Genomic DNA, 24091 nt, shown 5'->3' with positions numbered 1-24091 from the left:
GTTCTCCAAGCCTGACCTGTAACTGTGACCCCACGTGGGAAGCGATGCCTCACAGCAAGCTCTGCCAGGGGCTGGGACATACACACCATTGGTCTGGCACCCTCCTGTGCCTTTCCAAGGCTTTGTCCCAGACAGAAAACCACTCCCTTGCAACAAGGGAGTCTGCAGCGAGTGGTCACCCACACAAGAACTGTAGGAGGATGCACATTATTTCTCACCCATTTATTCCCACAAATTATTTCACCAGGGCGCTGGTTTCTGAACACGTAGATGTATTTTACCACTAGAGTATCACAAAGGATCACAAAATTTAGAACATTTCTCATTAAAATATTTTATTCATGAGCAAATAATGAAGATGGAAGCAAATCTTTCAAGACACAGTCGGGTTTTAAAACATCTCCGAATCAACACAAGCAACGTAAGCTAATTCGTTATGACAGTGCCATATGCTCATAACAAAACAGGTTTGATCTTGAACCTTCCATAGCCCAAAATACAAAAACATACATAATACGAGGAAATCACTTTTATAATTAATTCATTATTGCTTAATAGGGCACCAAGTGTGGGCGCTGACCTCCCCAATTTCAGATACTTAATGAGGGTTGCACCAGTCAACGTGGCAATAAAAAGCAACAGAAGAAACCTGACAATTTTAATCCTACTTTGGGATAAAAGAGAGTTCACAAATCCTCCTTTCTCTCCACAAATGATAAATTAATGTAGGACAATCTCTACATCACGCCCCCCATCCCGTGCTTAACAGGCAGATGTGCTCTCAGATGACTACGTGCACCAGGGAACACAACTTATCTCCAATCTTGTTCATTGTGATTTACACAGAAGTGGTACTGGCGTGTTCCTGCAGACATTTCTGCTGTTCAGCACCGTAACTAACTGAGCTGCAGTAACATGTTTCTGTCTGCACCTTCCGTAAAGAACAAGACTTGAAATGCCCCTGAGATGAGCATTAGCAAAATGAGCGTTTAACGTTTCAGAATCTGTGCAAGATCCAAGTTCAAAATCCAGCTATATTACGTGGTACATACATTTGTAAGACAACTTTGATGTGGGCTCAAGCACGCCACTGCAGCTGCTGGAGATATTGCTGCTTTCAGGTGTACACTCTATCCTAACACAGACACTGTGCCTCCTCCTGCAGGGAGGACAGCAGTAAGGCTTAAGTGCTACATCTAAGCCACTGCATCTTTCCCTCTGCAGCACAGCAAAGTATCAGATACCCGGGGTCTACAGCGGAGTCTTAAGTAAACCATCATCGCTTCTGATAACGTACAAGGAACATAGAGCTGAATTCCCTTCCCAAGATCATTAAGAAGGTTGAAGTGTTGCTTGGAAGAGCCTAGATAAATCCACTACACTATATCGTCTCCCAAAATAGCTTTTAATCAAATTACTTTATTTCTCATAGGCAAGCCTTAGAACAGAGCTTGTCTATGCAGCAATGCCTACTGACAGCATCAACCACCTGACTCAAGTTCAGGCAAAGCTGTAGGGTATCAAGTGCATTGTCTGAAGAAGTGAGTAGGTATCTGGTCAATCTTACTGAACCAGGGGGAGGGGATGAGGAGGGATCTATTCACTCACATTCAGATCATCACACTAGTACAGAAGTGCCAAAGGGGGGAAAGTTGGAGTAACCACAGAATGGCTTAGGTTGGAAGGGACCTTAAAGACCATCAAGCTCCAACCACCTGCGGTGGGCAGGGCTGCCACCCACCGGATCAGACTGCCCAGGGCCCCATCCAGCCTGGCCTTGAATGCCTCCAGGGATGATAATTCTTTCCCCTGCATTGTGGAATGGTTACAGAACTAAGCTGAAGTGACCCTTAGTGCTGCTGAGGTCTCAGCTCACTGGCCAAAAAACCTACTCTCTGCTTAGCACAACCTCCTATCTGCAGTTAGTGCTTTACAAATTAACCTCACTGCCACACTGATTGGCAATGAGGGCTCATTTTCTCCAATGACAAACAGCTGATGTTTGCCAGTTTCAGATCCCTGCATAAGCAAATATTGTTCAAGTGCTGAATTTCAAAGCAAGCTGAAAAATGCATTATTTAAAATATGATTGTGTTCAAGCATTGCACAATATTAATATTGCTAAAGCTACTTAATGCTTACACATCCAACGCATATATGTAATAATCTGATACAGCTTTAACTGAACTTCTAGTAACTGTTTCCAGTTATTGGTTAATTATGCCATGACAAATTTGGACCAAATATTTCATTGGTCTCTACACTTGTGCACATCACTGCTTGCACATTCGGTCTCCTCTTCTGCATGACCAAAAATTTCCATGTTTTATGAAGAACCACAAGGTGCACCTCAGTTAGATTTCATTTGTTGTTTCAGTTTGGCAAGACCAATGAGACATTCATCTCTCCATTCTCTTCTGGTGCCCAGGTGTTTTGGAACAGCTGGAATTTTTTCAGACATCGCCTGAAATAGAAAATTTAAGAGATAATTAGAACTTACTTTGTGAGTAGTAAGCAGGATCAAGTAACCTTCAAGACAAACTGCACTTTAGTCTATCACAAGCAGTAGGCTGCTAATTCCTCATGTTTGACTGGAAATTGGGCAACAGGTATGAGAACAGTGCTCCCACTTGGAGAAGGTTGATCTGAATGTTGCAACGAAGGTGCCTACAGAAACATCAGTGCATCAGCTTCTTTTCTCCATTTACCCCACACAGCCACTGTCTCATCTTTTTGACAATAACCTTTTATTAAGTAGGAAGGAGACCACCTGGCCTTTTATGTGGCTAAATACGTGCTCTAAGCCAAATTCATGTATATGTGTTTAAAGCTGCGGCTTCTTTTCTGGCTCCTAATAAATGTAATGAGGAATAACACGTTTGTTGTAAACATTTATTTTAGGAGTGCCAGTTGCAATTTAAATGGCAGGGAAAGAGTCAGAAAAAACCCAGAATTAAGATGTTTGTTGTTAATTGGAAAATGAGGGAGAGAAATTAGAGCACTACTTCAGGATCCAAAGATAAAAGCCTGAACAAATCAGGGGGTAAAAGTATTAGTAACTAAAGGGGTAAAAAACCACTCTATTTCTGAGTGCATAAACAAAGCTGCCCAGATGTACCTGTTGTTACATGCATCACTGAAAGAAGAACAATGGGCATTAAATGGAAGCCAGCTAGAACATTGGTAACAGATTTTCTTTCAAAGAAAAAAAGCCGTTTTTGAGAATGGAGGTAGAGATCATAAGGTCATCTTGGCCAAAATAGCAACCGAGGTCTTATGTTTAAAAGGCAAGTGTTGAGAAACTGAAGAAAACCTGGTGTTGTGACCAATGCCTGACAAGCTGCAACTCCAGGAGAAATCAGTGGGAGGGATAAAAGAGTAAGATAAGAGATGCTTAATGTTTTACTCTTACGAGAAAATTCTTGCAAACCCATCTAAAGTCATCAGTACCAAAGATAACAGACACAGAAACAAATGCTGATAGAGAAAAAGAGAGATGCTGAACTGGAATCTTGTATTCCATAAAGAGACCCAAACTGTTTCATTCTAATCAAAAGCTTCTACCTGTAAGCAACTCTCCAGTTGTCATCGATTGCTGTTACAAGTAGACTATGTTGTTTGAGCACAAAAGACACTTCTTCCTTTTTAACATAGCTGATGTTGAAATTGCATTAACATAAATAGGAAGAAAAATGCTATCTTCCAGAGTGACTGGGTATATGGAATTAATCTGTGACAGTTAATCAAGAACCATTCATTATATACACATGCTCTTTAACAAAGTATTAAAAAAGGCAACTACAGAAATGTAGAATAAGGAGATGGCAATACTTCAGTTAATTTCTATGGATGCACATAATGTCTTGTACGGCGAGCATAAACGAATTGTTGGGTTTGAAACTTTAAAGATAAACTGGGTCCCAATACAACATAGCACTTAAAACACATCTTACCTTTACGCACGTAAGCAAACTTACAGGACTGCTGCCGTGCTTAAGGTAAACACATCTGTATGCATTACAGACTAGAGATCTAGCTTTTACCTACACAAAGAACAACAGAACAGCTGCAGGAAAAAAACTACAGGGTTTATGCAGCAAGATGGAGTAGGAGGAAGACAATGGGAAAAAAGCTATTGTATAGGAAGAGAAACTTGGAGTTATACACATAAAGGCAGAGGACATAGGACAGACAGGATAAGAAATAGGGTGAAGGATTTAACGTCAGTTACCCACAGCTGTTTAAAATTGACTCCTCTGGCTAGCAATAATGTTACTTACCTGATCATATTCCTTTGATGTATTTCAAAGTCCTTTGAAAAGGGACTTAGATAATCATATATGTTGTATGGGTCTTTTCACTCAAGGTGCACATTCAAACAAGAAACAGAGTACAGATACCTCTAACAGTAAGTTGAAATTATACATATGTATAAGCTAACATTCTTTGTTGTGAATGTCATCGCATCCGTTGGCTCAATATTTACCTGACTGATCTTCTGCTCAATTTCACCTGAAAATTCTGGAACTGGTCCAAAGGTGTTCAGAACAAGTTTCATACCTTCACGGTACCTTTCACAATAATTTGAAATACCTAAAAGCAAGAGTGAAAGATTACATTTGATCAGAAATTCCTGTTCTAAGTACAGTAACACTACCTGTGCTTAAGCCTTGTCTTAACTTAGAATCCAGAAAAGGTGAGCTCTTATACCTAAAACACCTAATTACCATAAAGGGTGGGAGTCGAAGGGACGTGGCCAGCCTCTTTTCAGTGGTCTGTGGGGACAGGGCAAGGGGAAACAGCCATAAACTGGAGCATAGGAAGTTCTGCACCAATATGTGAAGGAACTTCTTCACGGTGAGGGTGACGGAGCACTGGAACAGGCTGCCCAGGGAGGTGGTGGATTCTCCTTCTCTGGAGACGTTCAAGACCCACCTGGACACCTACCTGTGCAGCCTGCTGCAGGGAGCCTGCTTGCAGGGGGGTTGGACTCGTTGATCTCTAGAGGGCCCTTCCAACCCTTGCAATTCTGTGATTCTGTGGTTAAGGTTCATGAAAAAACCATTTAGAACATGTGTTCACTGCAAAACCAATCAATGTTACATACCAGCAGGCAATGCTGGTGAGGGCTGCAGTACACAACCACAGTTAAACTTGTGCTTTGTTACCTTAGACCAGAAAGCCTTCCTAGCTAGTGTACACAGGGAGTGCTCTCACCTCTTCTCTCCTCCTGCTTGGTATGTGTTGTATTATTTGAAGCAACCCCCTGGGTTTTATTTAGTGACCTTGTAACCAAACTCTAGGGGAAAGAGCCAAAGGCAAGGAGATCACCATATGGTGGTCTCTAGCGAAGGAACAAGGTTTGAGTAGGAAAAGACAGATTCTTGCAGATCAGTACTCTGTTGTGCAACTGGGGATGACCACAGGGATTTGGCTTTTATGATCACAGGACTATCTCTGAAGGTTGAGCAGTGCTAGGGGAAAATGGGATCCACCTGACAAAGTGGAGCAAATGCATTTTGCCATAAAGCTGGCTAATCCGGTGAGGAAAACCTTGTATCAGGAACACCTACCCTAAATAGCCTCTCTTTTAGTTTAAAGCCATTCACCCTTGTCCAGTCATAATCAGACTGTGTAAAAAGTTGGTCCCCCTGCTGTTCATAAGCTCTCTTCAAGTACTGGAAAGCCACAATGAGGTATGCCCAGAGCCTTCTCTTCTCCAAGCTGAACAAGCCCAGCTCCCTCAATCTGTCTTCACAGGAGAGATGCTTCAGTCCTCTGAGCATCTTCATGGCCCTCCTCCAGACTCAATCCAAGAGCTTTGCATCGTTCTTGTGCTGGGAGCCCCAGGCCTGGATGTGGTACTCCCGATGGGGCCTCACAAGGGCAGAGCAAAGGGGAACAATCCCCTCCCTCTCCCTGCTGCCCGCCTCTCTTCTCATGTAGCCCAGGATACTGTTGACCTTCTGGGCTGCAAGCAGCCTGCTTAGATCACATCCAGCTTCTCATCCACCAGGATCTCCCAAGTCCTTCTCTGCAGGGCTGCTCTCAAGGAGTTATTCTCCCAGCCTGTACACATATCTGGGATTGCCCTGACCAAAGTGCAACACTTTGCACTTGGCCCTGTTGAATTTCATTAGGTTCATGAGGACACACTTTTCAAGCTTTTCCAGGTCCCTCTGGCTGGCATCTCTTTCTTCTGTTGTACCAACTGCACCACTCAGCTTAGTCTAGCTTGCAAATCCATACCTCTCCAAGTTAGAGACAGGGATGCGGTGTGAGACCATTAGACCAATGAATACACTAAACTTGAGAAGGGAAGCTCTGAATAGCCTTTAGAACCTTGTGACAATCCCCCTTTTTTGAGAACCTCAGAGAGAAGAATTTTTACCCTTCTTTCTCATTGTTAGCAAAGAGAAAGCTGCTGGAGACAAAGTCAAGCAGTGACAGTCACCAACTCTTATGAGGGCTCAGGAGACTGCATAAACTGAGAAGCATGAGCTTGAACTCACCATGGTCTTATCCAACCACAAAATGGAAGAAACACTAAGTGAGGTGGCCTGACTACCACAAGAAAGAATGTATCCTAGGCCAAGTCACTAAGCAGTCTCTTTCCCAAACAGCCTGCAGACACTTTCCTGGAATGCAATACTGTGTGATATCAATACCATAAAAGTCACACCTGCCTAACCCTAAATGGTTGAGCTTAAAGGTGAATAAAGGAACAGGAACCTCCAACTACTAGCAACCATGAATCATAAACTATAATACTTGTAGTGCTCAGCATACATCATAGCCTGAAATTGCTGAAGTACACACATTCCAAAAGGCTTCTGAGGTCAGTAAGATTATGGAGGACACTGTTGTTTCTGGACCAGTGATGGAAGAACTTTCAAAAGACAGATAATTTCATTAGGAAATGGGCACTGACATTATGATGGCCATCATATAAACAGTTGAAAGGATCGGCTGGGAGAACATATCCATTGCCTGAGAGTAACCTGGAGAGATCGGAGAGTACTGAACCCTCTTCAAAAAATGGATCAGAAACATTCTCCAGTGTCAGAAGGAAGGAAACCTTGAGAAAAAGAGCAGCCTTGTTATGTAGCTTGAACTCATGTCTTGTGCCAAGAGCATTCCAGTCAGCATTTTGTCAGTCTATTTCCTTGTGTTATCCACCCATGGAGCACATCTGTTCCTAGAACATGTTCTGGCTTGTTCTGGCTTTCTCTAGCAGAAAAAAAGGAAGGCTATCTAGTCATATAGGTGTATCAGTGCACTAGTTATCTGGAAACTTTGTATTTTGTTCAATTATCTTGATTGATACACAGCCAGAAACATTCAACTTGTCAGCAGGCTCCAAAATATCACTGACAGGAAGCATCAGAAAGATTCGGGATGAGAAACGTTAATTGCAGGACTGCTGTGATCCAGTTCTCTCTCTTCCATTGAGAGAATAAGCAGAGATCATCCTCCTTCCTAAAAACTCTGCAAAGGACCACTAGCTCTTGGAATACTGGCCATATCCTGCCACTAGTGTAAAGGGCTTGTCTGTTCCCTCCTAACAACTGGGTTCACAGACTGGCACCTGCAGCCAACCTGGAACAACCTACAGGGATATTCTAGATGACACTCATGCACCACCCACAAGAAGGTAGTATCTACATTCAACCTTGCTCATATGAGCTTTTTCTTCTAATTTTGAAGTTTGAGCAAAACATTCGCCCCCACATCATGCAACATCATAGAAAGTTCCCAGATACAGAAGTAGAAATGACTGAGGCTGGAGCGCAGAACTACGTGAACACCTTGCTAACTCACTTGCTAATTGCCATCTGGGCAATCACAAAAGCAGAAATGGCTATTCAGTCAAATACGGCAATTCAAGCAAATCCACACAAGCAATTAGTAATTGAAGGAATGGTAAACAAAGCAGTGTCAATTACCAGTTATTCAGCTTAAACAGCTGACACAGTTACATGACACCTAGACCAGTGCTGAAAAGTTTGGGATTGGTAATTTTCCTCAAGCCAATAGGAACAAACCTCTCAACCACTTGGTAAGCTTGTGCAATAACACTACAGATCCGACAAGTGCTGATTCTAGTGTAGTCAGGACAGGGTGGGTGAGAAATCTCTGTGCCATGAATGTATTTCAGGAGCCTCAGTCTAAAGAGATAACCTTAGTAGCTTGGGTAGAGGAATGGCTGGACCTGGCTGATTCATTTACCTGGTGGATGTGAACTGCTGAGCTAGAGATGGCTTTCAAAGTTCACTCAGCCAGCTTGTCCTACAAATCAAGCTCCTATTGGCAACTCACCTACAGCTTGAATGAAACACAACAGGGTGGGTGTATCTCAACAAGGCAAGAGAGACATGCCAAATGTAGGTTGGTTAATACAATTCACTCACTGCGTGCAATGTATGAATGAAAAGAAGCCTTATGCAAAGTCATCAAAATAATTAAAGGTATAAAACCAAAATGTTATGGATGTAGAGAAAAGCAGCAGTACTACAGTTCATCTCAACATTGTGGCTGAAATGTCAACATGCAGGCACGTATGCTGCATGCCAAGCAGGGGGTGAATGCTCTGTGCAAGCACCTTCCAGTCTTAGGTGAAGGAAACTTGTTATAAGTTAGAATACATTCACGATTTCACTGAGAGGCAAAAAAAAATAAATCATTTTGAAATGGCTAACTTGAGACAGTACTCCCAGTGTGAAATCTCAGTGGAGAAATGCAACATTTGATTTGATGCAAGTAAAGATCAACCCTGTGCTACTAGCTAAAGCTTAAAAGAAGGCTCTTGAACAATGGAGAATACTGCTGGAAAAATAACTTCGCTTTTCAATTATAAACTCAAAAAGACAAATATTTGACTCCAGACCTTCAGACTTAGGAGTTTCTTCATTCAAAGGTCAGGGCTATAACAAAGGTGGATGAGAAAAGCACTTGACTGGAGCATAGGGACAAGAAGATGGAAAACAAGTATTACAGAATCCCTTTAACTTTAATTCTTGATACTCCCCAGGCAGCACCTTAAGCTTGATGAATTAGACTCAATAAACAGTATAAGACAAAAACAGGGCAGTACCTGGGAGCTGGAAAAACAGGAAGAAGATGGCACATGAGGCTATTAAAAAACACCATCTTTCTGTGCATCTAGTGCTGTGCCCCACTATCACCAGCCAGTAAAAAAAAATAGCATCTCCAACAAAAAGGAGGAAGAACTTAGAGCACAGGAATAGCAATACTTTCCACTCGACCACATGGTTTGCCATTCCTCTGCCTAAGCCTCTGTCTTCCTTTCACACTCACCTTATCCATATTGGAGAAAGGGGGCTGGGAGAGAAGACAGACATTTTGTAGCAGACACCTGAGAACCATAAGCACAGAACAGAAATACCCCCAGGGAGGACAGGATTTCCTTGAATATTCCTCCCACTGCATGTGGGAACGATGGCAAAGAGAGTAAGAAGAGGAATGAGTAACAGAGTGTTTTAAGGGAGCAGTAGGTATGGATTACAGAGATAAAAAGGGGTACATCCCCATCCCACCCAACATTTTTTTACTAGTACAGTGTAGTTACAAGAACAGGTTATCACAAGCTAGAGGAGGTCATTCATTCTCAGTTGCCCATATCTATCTTGCCCAAGAGGAAATGCAAGGCTCTTTTATACCAACTACAAAGAAAGAATAAGCTATACTGCTGGTTTGCAGGTCCTCACCTGAAGGACTTCTGGTGTGGTGCAAACGTGGGCATTAGTGAAATGCCTCTATTTGCATCATCAAGATGAACAGGGCACTCAAAAAGGAAAAGAAAATGAACTCTGGACAGGCATTTAGTTTAGAAGCATGCATAAAAATGCTTTGCTGCCCTTAGAAGTCCTCTTCAGAGATGGGTTCCAAAACACCAAGGCAATGGGGTTAGTAGGAAAAAAGAAGGGTATACATGACAATATAAAAGGTACGTTTGTTCAGGCATTATTGTATGTAAATATCTTTGAGTAACAGCTTATTGTATGCTAAGTCTTCTTCATAAGAAAGACTACAGGCACAAAGGCTGAAGGATGTGAGCAAATGAACTTGGTAAACCAGTCTGGCAAGGACATCACACATGGGGCAAAATGAAGAAGGCACCAAAATATTTGTGGGAGAAAAAAGAGACAGGAGCATGAACTTGACTACTCTGAACCCAAACAACATAGTCAGAAGATACATAATGACTCAAAAAGAGAAGGAAAGATAGTCAAGCCACTGATGCAATAGCATCAACAACTTGAAAAGACTGGGGTAGGGCAATTTTAGCAGGTGAAATTTCAGAAGTGGTTGCACTTGGGAAGGATGAAGATGATTGCACATAAGAACAGAAGAGGTGTACTTCAGGAATACCATGGAGGAATTTGTCATGGTTAGGGCATGACCAAATAAAGAAGCTCCAATCTCTCCGTTTTGCTGAAAGAGGGATTATGTTTCTAGGCATTATAAGTCTGAAGAAAACCATCTACGTGTAATTCCATATTAATCAAGAATATGTCTGAATGAAGAAACAGAGGTAGTCCTCCTTTTCTTTGATTTGACTGCCTTAACTTGGAGAATTTCACACCTTCCACTTATTTTCTAGTAGCACAGAAGTTCCTGAAATGGATTAAAGCTTGGTTTGTTCCAGAGGCTATGACAATGAAAATAATCGGAAAAATTTCCTTGCTTTGAGTTATGGCTTATGATTCTCCCTCTTTTGTTTTGATGCTTTGTGTTTTTTGCACAAAAGATCTGTACTTCTAAGGATTATGCATCCATGCCCCTTTCCATACAGTTCACTCTGTGGACAACTACACAAATTTCACAATGAGGGCGAGGCAGAATATGAACCTGGAATGGTGTTTTGATAAATGAAAGACAGAAAATAGCAACAAAGAACCTTCAACTTCCCCATATCCTGCTCTTGTGGTAGTATTAGCAGGTTTAGACCAAGATTAAATTACAATTATAGCTCACTAAATAACACACTAATGAAGTAACTGATCTAAGACAGCCAATCATGAAATGTACATGAAGAACTTTTGCTGCAGATATATAAAACACCGTGCATTATGGGCTAGCTTCTGGTTTTACAGATTATCTTTTCCAGGGGCTTAAAAGAAAGTGACAGTTCAAGAAACAGGAGATACAATCTCACTGAGGCCAGACCCTCTTCAGTATATTTACAGAAAGCAGCGGGAAACAGGTTTTGGCATGGGGAAATTGTTTCTGTCAATGATAGCGAAGATTGCAAACTGTGTGACAAATGTGGATGAATGTATATTTTAATTATACAGGCATATATGCGGAAGGACGTTGTGTCTGCTAACATAATCCCACGATAAGTAAACAGGCCAAGTGACACTACTCAATTCTACGGCTGTTGGTCGTAAAGGAAGTTAACAGCATTTGTTGTGATACTGTCATGTGAAACCTTAAGATGACAAACTCAAAAGACAGCTTACTGAAACTGAAATCAACACTCATTTAATTTATAGAAATGAACAATCAATATCATGATATTATGTAATATGAATGAGTTTAAAAAAAAAAAAAAAAAAACACGGCCTGCCCTCATGTCTGTTGCCATTCAGTTCTCCAGTTGCTGCCTCTGCTCCTTTTAGTGACTTGACATCATTACTCCATTCCATGTTGAAGACTGCTGGCTTATAGCCATATATTCAAAATTCCTATTACTCATGCAGGAACTAACTAGTAATCTAAGGTGGCCTAGACGATAGCTTTTGATAAGACTACTTACGACTATGCGGGAAAGGACATAAGAACTAACATGGAGGAAGCCCAGCATTAGCACACAGGAGGTTCGTGGGAAGATCGTGATGTATGGCATCTCACATGAACATGACTTCAGAATAAATAAATCAATCAATCCTTAGAGTATTATTATTTACCCAAAACCAAACAAAAATGTCACACAACACTTAAGAAAGTCTTCCTCACCTTCCAGGATCTCTCACGCTTCTTGAATCCCTACCACCTTTCCCACAATGATTAGCAGTGAGGTTAAGACCGTGGGAAGGCTAGAAAGGTAAAGATGCTGGGGAGACGAATAGCAGTGGAGAAGAGGTACCTATCTCCATTTCCCTCTACTGCTCAAAAATAGACTCTAATTACGACAGTGAATCAGAAAGCGTCCTGGGCAGGCAAGCGAGGTCCACTACTCCATACTATGGGAAGCAATACTGGGCAAAGAAGTTGACAGTGGCACAGAACTATGACCATAAACCATTGTGTATCCTGATTTCAGCAATGCTGACAATTTTGAATGTTTCTGATGAGAGCAACAGCTTGAGTCAGACTGCCAGCACATAAACAGGAGCAGCTCTAGACTCAGAGACTATGCGGCTGCTAGGTTTGGAGTGAAGCAATAATTTTCAGGATCAAAGTCATGTGTATACACAAAAAGCACCTTGTCAGTAACTGTACTAGTTATTTCAGGGTCATTTTTAATTGAAAGAATCATAGAATGGCTTGGGTTGCAAGGGACCTAACAAAGATCATCAAGTTCCAAGCCCCTGTTGTGGGCAAGGTTGCCACCCACCAGATCAGTCTGCCCAGAGTCCCATCCAACCTGGCTTTGATCATCTCCAGGGATGGGGCATCCACAGCTTCTCTGGGCAGCCTGTGCCAGTGCCTCACCAACATCACAGTAAAAAATTTCCCCTACATCTAATCTAAATCTCCTCTCTTTTAATTTAAAGCCATTCCCCTCTGTCCTGTCACTGACAGTAGCATAAGATATCTGCCTCCCTCTGGATTAAAATCTACTTTTAAGTACTGGAAAGCTGCAATGAGGTTTCCCCAGAGCCTTTTCTTCTCCAGGCTGAACAAGCAAAGCTCTCTCACCCTGTCTTCATGGAAGAGGTACTCCAGCCCTCTGAACATATTCATGGCCCTCCTCTAGACCCAGTCCAACAGCTCCATGTTTTCTAGTGATTGGGGTCCCTGACCTGGACACAGTACTCTAGCTGGGGCCTCATGAAGGCAGTGCAAAGCAGGCTCTCCCTTCTGCCACCCCTCTTTTGATGAAGACCAGGATACTGTTGGCCTTTCAGGCTGCAAGAGCACACTGCTGGCTCACATCCAGCTTTTCGTCCACCAGGACCCCCAAGTCCTCCTCCGCAGGGCTGCTCTGAAGGAAATATTCTCCCAGCCTGTACACATATCTGGGATCACCGTGACTCAAGAACAACTACTTGCACTTGACTTCGTTCGATTTCATTAGGTTCACAAGGACCCATTCCTCAAGCTTTTCTAGGGCCAGTATCAACTGCATCACTCAGCTTGGTGTCATCAGCAAACTGCTGGGGGTACTCTCAATCCTTGTCCTTGATAAAGAAATGGAAGAACACCAGTCCCAGGATGGACCCTCTGGGGGACAACACTCATCACCAGCCTCTACTTGGACATAAAGCCATTGACCACAACTCTCAGGTTGCAACCATCCAACCAATTATTTTATCCACCAAATAAAATATAAAATTAAATATGACAGATAAAGGATTCCCAAGAATGATTCAATCTCTAAAACTGATTTAAATTTTTCTGGTATTTACATTTTTTTTTATCTTTTACGTTTTAGTTGAGGCAGTTTAACAAGTTACTGTGACAGAACCACCTGCACATATATGATCCCTACAGAGTATGCTATGGCAGGTTAGTACAGCTGAGGACAAGGACTGGACAACTTTGGACTGCAAGACTCCAGGTAGATTGCTGTGATAAAGCTCATGGAATGAGCATCTGTTCTGTTTGGTATGCTTTACACAGAGTAAGTCTGAAATCACTGGAGAGAGGATTGAAAAGCTTCCCTCCTCAGAGGATTTTAGGAAGATGCCTCTACTTGGAAGACAGACATTTCCCGAGAAGTACACCAGACAACTGAAAGCCTCTGCTAGAAAACCCATTATATCACATTAACCTCACAACTGGCAAGTCAGCCTTAAGAGACAAATTTTTGTCAAGCAACTAATCAACAAGTAGACATAAAATAACACTCCTAATTGCACAGTAGTATTTTATGATTCTGCTTTCTTATCTTTATTATTGTATCATTATATATTGCAGCAGTGCCTAGAAGATCCAGCAATGGAGCAGGGTCCAACCATGTCAGGGACCATAGACAAACACAAAAAAGATACAGCACAATGTAAAAAATGAATAATATATTTAGTTAGGAAGTAAAGATCATTCATGCTTTATTAATTTGCTTAAACATTTGTATCACAAACCTGCAATTTTGATTACATTTTATGTAGTTCACTTTTATTTAGCTTGGATTCACATATACAATTCTGGAAACGTATAAAATCCATTTTGATTATGGAAGATAGATGTTGAACTGCTACCTGATTGCTTCAACTAAATCAACTTTATATACACAGTGTTTTGTGGACAGAAGTTTCATTTCATACTAGCCAGCTTAAAGCAAGTCAGCTCCAGCTGTATTCACATTGGACCTTATCCTTAAAATTCTGCAAAAACAGGAAGTCATCTACAGAAAGCAAGTTCCACTCACACTGCCTCCTAACCCACCTGGAGGTGCTCCGCCTACTCATGGTCTCTTGCTCCACAAGCCTTTAGGAGCTGCAGAATACAAGCACGTATGCTCATCTGCCTGGCCAAGAAAGTAAGTTTTCTGTTATCCTTCCCTCCTGCAGGACCACCTCCGACATGTCCCTTTCTATCACACAGTAGTCAGAAAGTTGCTGTTTACACTGGACTATCAAATGAACTTTTAAAATACCTTCATTTCCTGACACTCAGGCAGTTCTGAACTATGTGTACTGCAATGTTGGCAAAGCACTGGGAGAAATCTTGGAAAAATAAAGAACATAGCTGGTGTTTCAATTAGGTGTCAATTTTCATCCGATTGCTTACAACAGAATAGTCAATACTCATTTCCTTCTATCTGATCTTAAGTTTTAGACAAGTGTTCCTTAGCAAACCTAACCCAGTTTGTTGTATGTTTCCAGGGTCTTCCGCAATATAAGCCTTTCCCCTTATTTGTCTCATTTTAAACTACCTACCTTCTGCATTAAGATGCATGGTTTCCAGAGGTCCAATAAATGCGTATCGCATTCCCAGTCCATCAGACATCACAACGTCTAGATCAGTAGGAGATATTACTCCTTCCTAAGTAGCAGGAGTAGAACAGGAGAACTTGTGAATGCTGAGTCTTCATGTAAAACTGGCTGCTGCTTGTATACAATTTAAAAGTAGTTTTTAAAGAAGTAATAAAAACTGAGGCTAGAAGCGTTTGCCAGAGATGTGCATCTGTTATACAAGTTGTCTTACAGTTCAAGATAAACATTAATTCACCTTTTAAAACACATTAAGATCATTGTACTTCATAATCCAAATACACTTTTTAAAAATGTATAGTATATAGACTTCTCTTTTTATTTATAACATCAACTGCCTGTACACACTAGTTTGCCTGATATTATTTAGGAAAACTCATGTATTAAAATTAAATTGACCTGTTTATGTCAGCCAATATACCTTTTTCTTAGATACTGAGAATCAGAGAGCAAATGTAACACTCATAATAGCACATGACCAAAAAGAGTTTATACCAGAATCCAAGTACTCTATCTACACTTTCAAATACGGAAGTTTTGGCTAAATCTTGCACCTCCCCTCATGTTTTCCTAGTTCAGGACTTTCGTACAGACCCAAAACAAGCAGAATGGGGGTAGAGCGTCAGTACTACCCTGAGGCCACCTGAAAAAAAAGGCTGGGACCATACACGCAGGTAAAGCAGCTGCCACTCCCTCCCAAAAAACTCACTCAACTTTCAGCCTGCCCAGCCTCAACCTGCCCAGGTTCTTGAGTTCATTGCCAGACTCAAATCTCAGAGCTGGCAGGAAAGGGAGTATGTAAAATTTTTCCTGTTAAAAACTGAGTGCCACTGTTCCACCCACACTGTGTCACATACAGGAAAGCCAACGCCACCATCAGGTTAGGGCAAGCAACATGAAGGCTGATAAAAAAACATGTCACTGTTTCACTGCTTTGCAGCTCTACTTAAGAATATTTATTATACGAAGTTGACTTTCCTCTTACTGGAAAGATCAGAGCAAACTAAGACCTGTTCTAACTTCTTGAAACTAAGCTTTATCTGATGTAAAAACTCACTCTCTTTATTCCCAAGGACACAAAAGTATCTCTTTCTGGTTGTTAAGGTGAGACAGATGTTGAACTGCTTTTGCTTTACCTTCCTAACCTTCCTAGAGGTGTTTCCCCTACACAGGACCTCTGGATCCTTTTGGAGCTGCAGAATCCAAGTACACTAATCTGCTTGGCGAAGACAAGAGGTTTTCTGTTAACATTCCCTCCCGCAAGACCACATTTGACAAGCTCCTTTGCACCACATAGTGATCAGCTAGAGTCCTGACCTGCTGCCGACTTTGACATCTGAGATAGACATCTAGACTCTTTGTGATGGCTAGGGAGAGAAGTGAAATCATCATCTGAAAAGCACATATCTAGAATAGGTCAGATGAGTTGTGTTGCAGAAATGCCTAATTGTTCTCTCCCACTGAAAAATGAGTAAGGAGCTTAGAAATCAAACAACATCTACATTGTAGAAATCTCATCTGAAGTGAGTTGAGTCCCATCCACAGTGTCTTCCTTTGCTTATCAGCCACATAACTTATTGTTATCTTAAAAGCAAATGATAAGCCAAGAACCAATTTAGGTCTACAGCTGGCCAAAGAAATCAAGTTTTACCATCTCAAGTTGAAATAGAGCCTTTTATAAAATTCAATCTCAAGTCTCGATCTGTTAGTAGGCATTGCTCCTAACAAAAATAACCCTCGCTGAATCACTGTCACAGATGACTTTTGAAATCTATCTTGAAAACAAAAAGATAACATAATTATTACAATCAACCCACTATATTTGCAACATACAGCTCTGGTAAGAATGTAATTAGGCACACAATGGCAGAGATAAGGAAGTATTATTTTCTTCACCTCAAAAGTAAGGCACAAGCATAGTAACGTAACCTGCTTAGAGGAAAATAAGGTCTGCATAAAGACAGGTCTAAGTACAAGCCTCGGCATTCTAATTACAGAACCAGCGTTCGTTTCTCAAACATAAAGCTTTCACAGAACGCATGGTACCTTTCTCCTGAAACAGCAACACAACCTCTCTGAACAATATTAGCAAAGTCAACAAAAGCAGTCTTCTGCTGGGAGTGCCTCATCCAAGCAATGAGTTATGCTGGTAAAGCTGTGCTTGATGAATGATTTTTTTCTTTGGTTGACATGGATTCGTGGACAAAAGATTAACCACCAGTTCCAGACAAGCATTTGAACCACAGTAGCAGTTAATATTACGCTTATCATTTATTTATTTATTTTTAAGTTAACAGGCTCAAAATGATACTCTTGAAACATTTTAGAATCAGTGCAAATTAATTTCCAAATGAAACAATTATTTTCTCCTTCACCCTCTGTACCAACATTTGAAGACCAGGTGCTTACCGAGTGAGCACTTTCATCACAACCTTTTGCCTATAGCTGTAATTTTATGGCTACAGCTGCTAAAAGGCAAAATTTGGTGCTAACATAAGGAGAGTAAGACAGAACCCTCCAGTTGAGGCCTCTTATTATTCTACAAGTAAGCTCACTTTTCTTTGTCATGTAGAGCCTCTTAAAGAAAAGTCATTTACTTTTTTCTGTTCAGAAATGAAAAACACATAAATGAGAAACAAGTTTGACTGTCTTCCCCTAGGGGATAACTACTCCCACTTATGTTCAGGAGATCATAAGTTTGTGGAATGATTCAGCAGGGTGGGTGCAAGGTCAGCAAGGTGGCTTCCACAAGGACTGGTGTTTATGCTAAGAAGTAAACAAGAAAGTCTTCCAACCCTGTTTCAGTAAATCTAGGTGTGAAACAATCCTCCCAAGGGGATTTTTCATCCTCTGCATAACCATTCTCGCAAGCCTTTCCCTTAAGCCCTGCTCAAAGGAAAGAGGAAGTATGTTAAAACTAAAACCTTGTTCACCAGAAGCTGACCCTCACAACTACAGAATTAAAAATTAAATTTAATTAAAAATTAAAATTTAAAACAAAACCCAACAAAATCCTTAGCAATTCCAATAGCCAGTCAAATGTCAGGATCCAGACTGTATCAGGATACTTCAGGCTGCTTATGACACCACTTACATACCACAGTCCTACTTTCCTGGAGGTTTTAACCTCTCGTGATGCTACAGTATTTTGCTAGTGCTCCTCATGAGGCAGGGACCCCATTCTCCTTCCCAAAAGCGCATGGTGGTTCTGCAGTATCCACCTCACCTTTGAGCCCTGACCAACCTGCTTGGTTTTAATCAACAGCCTTTAACATCTGTGAGTCACACCTGCATCTCAACTTCTGTCACTGACTTGGAGTGTAATCATATAAAACATGACATGGATTAAAAAAAAAAAATCTTATTTTTTCTGCTGCTACCAACTCACCATTTTCTCCAACTAACCGCAGAATGCCTGTTGAGTTATCCTGGACTCTGCTGACCACAATTTCTATCTCCAGATTTGTCATTTTATCCTCCAAATCTCCAAGATCCAGTCCTTTTTCTCTGCTTTGTTCTTTCTCAGAAGCACTTGTTACACCCTTTTCTTCCCTATCACTTCAATCAAGTCCCTTTGATCCACACCCTGATCAGATCTTTGTTCAGTCCTGTCATTCTGAGCATATGACTTTTCTCCTACATCCCTCTACCAGGTCTCTCCTTCTATTTCATCACGTCTGAGGAATTTGTTGTCCTGCACCATTCACATCTCCTTACTTTGTTGGCCCTATATTCTTCCATGACACTCTCACACACTTCACCCTGTAAGAACCCCTTAGGATCAACACTATTTTTCTCCCTGAGCCTTGGAACTTCCTTTTATGATAGCTCCTTTTTACGGAACACCATAACTACATCTTTAAACCCCCTACCTTATATATGATTTTTGTAAAGGTATTCTGGACAACATCAATGCAATTAATAATAATACATTTAGAAATTTAAATTCTTGCCAGTATTTAAGGACTGCCAACCTAGTCATCTGAGAAGGTAGAGGTATTTAAATTAGGGCCTGAAGCCAATGCACATACTTGCTGAGAAAATGAACAGAAGTAGACACAAAGCCAAGCTGTGACTGCCGATTTTCCAAGAGATTAATAGAAAAACCTTAAAAAGCAGTGCTGCCTGTTCTTGTGGTCTACATTCTCCACTATTACCACTTAAAACTAAAACGCATTTTTATACAAAGTTATATTAAAACAGTACCAAAATCTTATACAGAAGAAAACAAATAATCCTAAAACAAGTATCATATGATTCATCTCGCAAACTGGTTTTAGCAGATTCTTAAAAGCAGCTGAAATTCCTAAATGAGATCAGGGATAAAGAACTGCCATGTTCTCCTCACTGTTTTTCCTGCTGTATTTCATCATCCCCTTAAAAATCGCATCTGATGCTTGGTGAAATATTTTTCTGAGCAAAGTTTTCACTCAGCAATTCACAGTAAAAGGGCATTCCCAGATACTCACATTCTGCTTTGTGACTTCTGAACTAACATGTTGCTGAAACTGTCTAGCTGTTACTTTCTGGACAGTCAACCAAAACTATCTTCAGAACAAAGCAAAGTCCAATTATTTAACCAAAAACTTTTGAAACATAAGCCGAAGCTACTGTTAAAAGGTACAAAAAATAATAGTGTCAGTGCACTGGATGCTTTCCAAGCAAATAGAGAGGTGTCTGCTCTTACAACTTAGGAACATGATCAGATATACCAGTGGTCACTGTCAGCAGAAGTGTGAAAAGTAAATAAATGATAACAGGGAATAAAAGAGAAAGCACTCTGAGATATAATTCCCTGCTATTGGCTACAGGCTATTTTCCTAGCTCCAATCTTGTAATATCAAAATTTAGAGTTCAGAAAACTACAAAGAGCAATCAGGCTCTTCACAGTCATCATACTATATCTCTCACTCTCATTATAACAAGCTTTGCGATTAAAGAATTAAAAATACAAGTAAATAACCTGCAAGAATTTCAGTTTCATACATGCTAGATGGTCCTGTGTTAACTTCTGCCAAAAAGTTCTCAGACACAAGACCTTAAAGAGACAGACATGGAAACAGACAACTGGAGTCTTTCCAGCATCTGCATTTTCAGGGAATAAATGTGGAGCATAAGACAAATAATTGATGAAAAAGTTTCTGCCACATACACTGGCACTGTTCAAGTGTTGTTAACTTGGGAGTCAAAACAAGATTCAGTAAGACATTTTTTCACACAAAGACCAACTGAGATCCAAATTGAAACACCTCATTGCAACACTCTTGCTTCAAAGGAGAGCATTTGCTTGAATTCCTACTTTTAGGCTTATAAATGAATCCATGGCCTTTGTTACTAAGTTTTTGTGAAGTTAAACTTCTGTATCCATAAAACCACTTTTCAAACTATCTACCTGTCCACAGTTCTCAGTATTCAACCGTACTCCTTTTATGCCTCCAAATCTATCTTCATTCTTTTACTTTCCTACAATTGGCATCTGAACCTCCAGGTCTTCTAATTTTTCAGCATTTTAACTCGGTGCTTATCATTCCCACATTTGGCCAAGTCCTGCATTCACAGCACTTGATTTGGGACCAGGTTCCAAATCCCAGCCCATGCACACTCTTGGGGGTCTCAACGCCTTTGTCAAAGACAAACTGTATCCTAATATCCAAGTTTCTCATCACTTTTTTTCATAGAATAATAGAATCACTAGAGTTAGGAAAGACCTCTAAAATCATCCAGTCCAGCTGTCCACCTATCACCAACATTTCCCAGTAAACCATGTTCCCCAGTACAACATCTAAACACTTCAACACCTCCAGGGACAGTAACTCCACCACCTCTCCGGGCAGCCCGTTCCAGCACCTGACCACTCTCTTGGAGAAGTATTTCCTAACATCCAACTTGAATCTCCCCTAGTGCAACTTCATAACACTCCCTCTACTTCTACAGCTAGTTACATGGGAGAAGAGGCCGACTCCCATCTCACCACAACCACCCTTCAGGCACTTGCAGAAAGCTTCTCTGCAGAAGCTGCAGAGTTGCAGGTCCTACCTGAGCCTCCTCTGCTCCAGACGGAACAATCCCAGCTCCCTCAGCCGCTCCTCGTAAGACTTGTGTTCCAGACCTTTCACTAGCTTTGTTGCCCTTCTCCAGACACATTCCATGGCCTCAACGTCTTCTCTCTGTAGTGAGAAACCCTGCTCTAAATTATGCTGGGCTGTCTGCTTCAGCATCCATGCCCTTGTGCTATTTGATCACCATGCAGAGACTGAGCCCTATCCCAACCTGCTGACAGGGCTCCCTCAGATTTCTGGCTGCATTAACAGCCTTTCCTATTCTTAGGCCTACGTGGCAGAAGTAGGTGAGTCCAATGCACAATCCAGCAAGCAATTATATTTACTGCATGAATTCATAGTAAGCAGTAAAGGCTTTGGGGGTGCAGTGCTTGTTTTCTGTACAGCTCTGTGTTCAAATGGGCCTCACCAGGCAACACAACTGTAGCTTTGTATCAGAACCTTTCTCCTGCCATGTGACTCCTGCCTCATGCCTCCCTCACACATCTCATCACAGCGCTACTGCAGGAAAGAGAGACTAGATGTCAGTACCAAGCTACAGTTAGGAACTAAAACATACTCTGCAAGCTGTTCAGTACATTCTTGATAAAGATTTCCAGATAAATGCTATTAGCACAGCTGTACCTGCACGTCTATCACCAATACCCTTTTAATGGCATATAAATACCAGAAGTTTCAACTATTTCCTAGGATGAAGCAAGATCAGCTGATTAAAAAATAAAAAAGGAAAGAAGTGGACTGTCAGTATACTTTCAGTGTATCTGTGCGTGCATGCATTGTAAGACTGCTCCCCCTGCTATTGCTATAAATATTTGAGTGAAGACCCAGATGAGAACTTTCAAGTTCATATCTCCAACTCCTCACAGACAGTTGTTGACATAAATGGGCCAAATTAAGATCACTTCAAGTGGCTTCAAAACACTTAAAACCACTGCTGTGTTTCTCTCCTGGTTCATACATGGCATTTATATCCAGACCATGACCTTGTTATATAACAGTGAATTTATACAGAACAGTGCAAAGATAGCAGTTCTCCATCAACAATGTGTATTTTTCCCCCCAAGTACTCACCATGTTAAAAATAAATTTTAAGAAAACTTCAAACAGAAAAATGAGCAATGATCACTTCATGAAAAGTAACTGTAGGCACACAGATACTTGTTCAGACAATTTAGTAACGAAACAAGTATGCTTGAAGTTACATTTTATGGTTCTGTTTCATTGTTCTTTTGCAATGGTCAAAAGCAGTATACAATTATTAGCATAAAAACCCCAATGCTTTCATAAGCAATCTCATAAGAATGCCTTTGTTCTGCAGTCAAAATGTCTTAGATTGCCAAATCTAATACACACGATTTACCTACCACAAAAGGATTAATAATAGGGTCATTTTGCACAAGCAGTGTGTATTACCATTACTACTGATAAAATTTGTACGTTAACTTCCACCCACAGTTCTTCTTAAAATAGTAAAAACTTCTGCTACTAGAAAGAATCAGTGTGGACTTCCACAGCAACAAGATAAAAACACTGAGTAAAATTTTAATTTTAGGAGCCTCTCAAAGGATATAGAAGTTATTGTTAATTGTATTAAAGTTATTGTTTTCACAATATTTTAACCTCCAATGATAAGGACTAAAAATGGACGTTTTAGTACAAATCCAAAAATGTTTTTCCTCACTTTGAAAGGAAAAAACACCAAAAGAACATGACTTAAAATGAAAATGACTAAAGTTGGCAGTGGAACAGTAGGAAGATGAACTGCTCCAGGCCTGCATCTCTCACCCATCTAGGGTGATTTGCCTCCATCAAAGGGGCTGTTTAGCCTCAAGTCACACAGCTGAAACTATACAGCTTTGATATCTGTTTTCTGTCTAGGCTTTTCTCATGAAAATGAAACTAAAGTTGTTACAGTTGTAATGTGTTATTTGCTTGAAATGCAACAAAATAAAACAGAAACAGAACAACTTGGAAACTTAGATGACTATCATTAACTGTCAGTGCTTGAAGTACTATTCTGTTACTATTAACATAATACCACCCACACAAAATCATCCATACAGGTTTATACTGAAGTCACAGGTTCATACTAAGTATTCACCTCAAGTCAGTGCACTCTTTTCTCCTGATAATAGCCCATAAAGTGTGCTTATCTTTCCATAATCAAAGAGCAAATAAAGTGACACTTTCAAACATAAACACTGTATGTTAATATTACCTCAATTTTAAGATCTTTATAGCTGTGAGTATGGTTCTTTCAAACAACTTGAAAATAAATAAATGAAACACTAACAAAAAAAAACAGCTATACTCATGCCAGTTCAATCTCTTCCCAACAGAATACCAACAGTGTCAAAATTCAGCTACTTCTGATGAAAGATCAGACTTTGTAGCACAGAACATGCGACGTGGGAAAAGATGAAGTGACACAAATAGATGATACTCAGGTAGAATCAGAACAGAAGGAGGAGAAATCTGTTCTTACCTACAAGTATTGAATAACCATTGAACCTAAGTGCAATTCTTTAAAGACCAAAGAGAAAACCATTTAAAATATTTCATAATCACTGCAAAATAAGCCAGCAACATTTAGAAAATATCAGGAAGTAATGAGACAACCTAGAAAAAAATGAAAATCAGTATTCGACTTCAGAGCTTTTAACACTGTTCTTTTGATTGTCCTGAAAATTGTGTTTTAAAAAGAAAGTAGAGTAAAGGACAATTGTTAAGATCATATCACTTTGTTTTTGATAAGCTTTGTTATTTGTTACCAAAATTACTTCTGTTTTTTAGTTTACATGCTAATTTTGATTTTCACGTACATAAGGAACAGGTTAAAAAAAGACAAGTTGATAGGAAATTTAAATATTTTTGTAGATACAGGTGGGATCACGTAAGAATGTGTGT

General features: G+C 40.5%; 1 protein-coding gene across 3 annotated transcripts in view; it reads right to left on the bottom strand.

The window, feature by feature from the left end:
• The window catches only part of CRYL1 (crystallin lambda 1), a 50333-nt gene continuing 26551 nt past the window's right edge, over positions 310-24091 (bottom strand). For all 3 annotated transcript variants that reach the window (XM_021379699.1, XM_021379689.1, XM_021379708.1), the window contains 3 exons: positions 15072-15177; positions 4487-4593; positions 310-2464 (listed from right to left, as the gene is read on the bottom strand). In XM_021379699.1, coding sequence (XP_021235374.1) covers positions 2351-2464; positions 4487-4593; positions 15072-15177 — 327 coding nt within the window. In that variant the 3' untranslated portion in view covers positions 310-2350. The remainder of the gene's footprint in view (positions 2465-4486; positions 4594-15071; positions 15178-24091) is intronic.

This window comes from Numida meleagris, chromosome 1, assembly GCF_002078875.1.
Source record: "Numida meleagris isolate 19003 breed g44 Domestic line chromosome 1, NumMel1.0, whole genome shotgun sequence".
NCBI classification, from domain to species: domain Eukaryota; kingdom Metazoa; phylum Chordata; class Aves; order Galliformes; family Numididae; genus Numida; species Numida meleagris.
The sequence above is the reverse complement of the archived record's forward strand: the minus strand, read 5'-3'. Positions and strand labels throughout refer to the sequence as shown.